This window comes from Limulus polyphemus, unplaced genomic scaffold (genome assembly GCF_000517525.1).
Source record: "Limulus polyphemus unplaced genomic scaffold, Limulus_polyphemus-2.1.2 Scaffold745, whole genome shotgun sequence".
NCBI lineage: Eukaryota > Metazoa > Arthropoda > Merostomata > Xiphosura > Limulidae > Limulus > Limulus polyphemus.
The window spans coordinates 238,451-241,618 of record NW_013666355.1 but is presented as its reverse complement, the minus strand read 5'-3'; the positions used below and the strand labels follow the sequence as shown (position 1 = coordinate 241,618).

Genomic DNA, 3,168 nt, shown 5'->3' with positions numbered 1-3,168 from the left:
ACTCTTGGGCTACTCTTTCACCAACGAATAATGGGGTTGACCGCTATAAAGCCCACATAGCTGAAAGAGCAAGCATATTTGGTGGGACGGGAATTCGAACCCGCGACCTTCAGATTGCGAGTCGAGCGTCTTATCCATCTGGCCATGCCGGGCCACTAAATTAGAGACGGCTAGCTCAGATAGCCGTCGTGTAACTTTGGGCGAAATTCAAAACAAACTAACAAACAAACAAACCTTATGCCCATATCAGAGATATCTGAATTCCCATACTTGTCACATAAACTACCTACGCATACTTTCCAAACTAGAATCTTTTGATGGCAGGAAATTGAAAATTGTTATGTGGAAAATGTAAAAAACAAAAGAAACAAATGTCAGATAAATAAGCTATGTATAGTTTCAAGACTGGAATATTTTGATCGTAGGAAATTGTAAACTGGTAAGCGGAAAATGTGGGAAAACATTTCGTATAAACTAGCTACATGGTATGCTTTCAAAACCGAAATCTTTTGATGGTAAGAAATTGAAAATTGCTGAAGGTAAAATATAGAAAAACATGTAATATCAACTACCTATGTATGCTTTCAAGACTGTAATTTTGACGACAGAAAACGTGAAAACTGGTGAGAAGAAAATATAAGAAAACATTGCTTGCATCTGAGAATATAAGACACTATTCCTGAAACCACAGACATTTCTTTTGAATGTGAAAGTTGATCATTTATAGACGTGATAATGTAAGCTAGGTATCCCAGAAAGGGCCTCCATAGAATGTTAGGTTTAAAGCGACTTGAACAAAACCATTTCAGATGATGACAATTCATAGACTAACTGAGCAAAACACAACTACTTGAAATTAGCCTTTGCTTTTTAAGGTTCAGTTCGCCATACGTTATTGGATATTTTTAGTTGAGAGTAGAAGGGGGCGGACCATACGGTGTCCCTCAGTCCAACGCAAAATTTGATTTCCTAAATTATGAACTAGGAATGGGTCTCCCAATTTAGAATTGAATAAATTATAATAATTAGTAAGTTTCTATGGTTTGTTTGATGCTCGTACAATTTTCGAGACTTATCCGTGTTAGTCGTACATAATTTAGCAGTGATAGACTAAAGGGAAGGCAGCTAGTCAACACCACCCACCACCAAACCTTGGGCTACTGATTTAGCAACGAATAGAGGAATTGACTATCCATTATAACGCTGCCACGGCAAAACAAGCGAGCACGCTCGGTGACAGGGAAAATTAGTTGTTTTTTTTTATATAAATATCTTTGTATTTATCACATATTATGATAAAACAGCTTGCTCAATAGATGTCACTATAAAATGGCTTCCAACGAAATGAGTTTGGAAGGAAATCCTGTTCTTGTGAAAAAGAAGCTTTTCGTGTCTGACTGTGATGACGTTGAATGGAGATATAAAAAAATTAATAATTTCAAATATTGGTTACTTTATATTTCAGTTTGGAGTTTACTAATTTTCGTTGTGTATTGTAGAATCACAACACAACCGGAAAAACAAGGTAGGACTACATTAATTTATACTAGCGGTACATCAATAACTAACTAAACAGTTAACTTACTAAGTTAACATTAACACTTAGTAACACAAATATTATTAGGTTAGAATTAGATAGTAGGTACTTTTAGTTTTAATTTTATTATTATTACTATCACAAAGTTGAAAAACAGAATACTTAATCCGATATTTATGCTAAGTTACCTAAACTGTTACGATGATAGTAACGTACTAGCCCTAGTAATACTAAGACTAGTGTACTTGTCAAAAGTTGTACAACTTGTAGTTTTGTATCACGCATGATTTGCAGATTTTATATAATATAATGTATATATAAAATACATATATAACATAATTTTCATTTTTTTTTTCATACATTCATATATGGTAGACTCCGCATTTTATGGGATGTGTTCTGTAGCATCTAGCTTCCAAAATTTCAAGTTGACCCTACAGAATTTTGTGGTTACAAACATTAAACAGGCTTATCATTTTGGTAAGTAGGTTTTGTCATAAAAGGCAATGATTTGTGTTATGTTTGTTTTGTATAATGTTATTTTCTTGTAGTGTGTTATTAATAGTATTAACATGTGTATATAAGGTATGACTAAATAAAGTAGACACTTAACAGGTAAGATAACCTTGGGATACATAATACCACTTTTCTATACCTGATTACGTTGTCCATATCAGATCATTTCTGAACTGTATTAATTTTGTGAAATTGAAATTTGTGGTGATAACTAAATGAATACTAATACCAGTTTTTTAAGATAATGCACAAACATTAAAGAAAATACTGTAACATTCACTCTACTCACTCTAACATTTTGAATTTAAATTTATAAATACTTTTTTTGTGACTAAATGATACTATGGCTCATGAGACAAGATTATTTCAACCTTGCCTAATCTTAGGCCTGTGTTAAAACCCTAAACATATTAAACATTAAAAATGCAATATGCATTCCTTGTCACAACTAGTATCTATAATAATTTTTTCTTCTTGTTTCTTTAAAGCAACTTCAAATTTAACATAAAATTTGAATTGATGATAATAAAAACACTTGGCAGTGTTATTACCTTTAAGTCCTTATTTGAGCACATTTGATTTTAACGTGAATTCCTTATTCTTTAATTTTTTCTATATGACTAGATCAAAGTGCATGTCTTGACCTTTTACAATGACATTCAAAATATAATTAAACAATGTTATTGTTAGAATTTTATTGGATTGTCAACATGGTTTCACCAAGGGAATATCTTGCCTTACAAATCTTTTGACATTCTTTGAAAAGGTTGCTGTTTATGTAGATTTGGTGTATCTTTTTTTCAGAAAGTATTTGAAAAAGTGCCACATAAAAGACTTGTAAAAGTATCTCTATAGGTGTGGAGGATAAGTTAGCAAATTGGATAGAAGAGTGGCTAGATGGAAGAAAGCAGAAGGTGGTTAAAAATGGAGATCAGTCAAACTGGATTAATGTCACAAGTGGGGTACCTGGGATCAGTCTTGAGACCTTTGCTATTTTTGATTTTTATCAATGACATAGATGAAAGAATGGTCAATAAATTCTTAAATTTGCAGGTGATATTAAAGTCTTGGGTGTTGCTAGCTGTGAAGAGGATGCTGCTGATTTACAAAAGGAT

At 32.5% G+C, this 3,168-nt stretch overlaps 1 protein-coding gene across 3 annotated transcripts in view; it reads left to right on the top strand.

Annotated features, from left to right (window-relative positions):
• The first annotated feature begins 1,322 nt into the window (after nt 1-1,322).
• Nucleotides 1,323-3,168, top strand: part of LOC106460300 — a 6,294-nt gene continuing 4,448 nt past the window's right edge. For 2 of the 3 annotated variants that reach the window (XM_022386996.1, XM_022386995.1), the window contains exons 1-2: nt 1,335-1,525; nt 1,913-2,017. In XM_022386996.1, coding sequence (XP_022242704.1) covers nt 1,345-1,525; nt 1,913-2,017 — 286 coding nt within the window. In that variant the 5' untranslated portion in view covers nt 1,335-1,344. Of the gene's footprint in view, nt 1,526-1,912; nt 2,018-3,168 lie in introns of all 3 variants that reach the window. The other variant, XM_013919994.2, reaches the window with a different exon arrangement.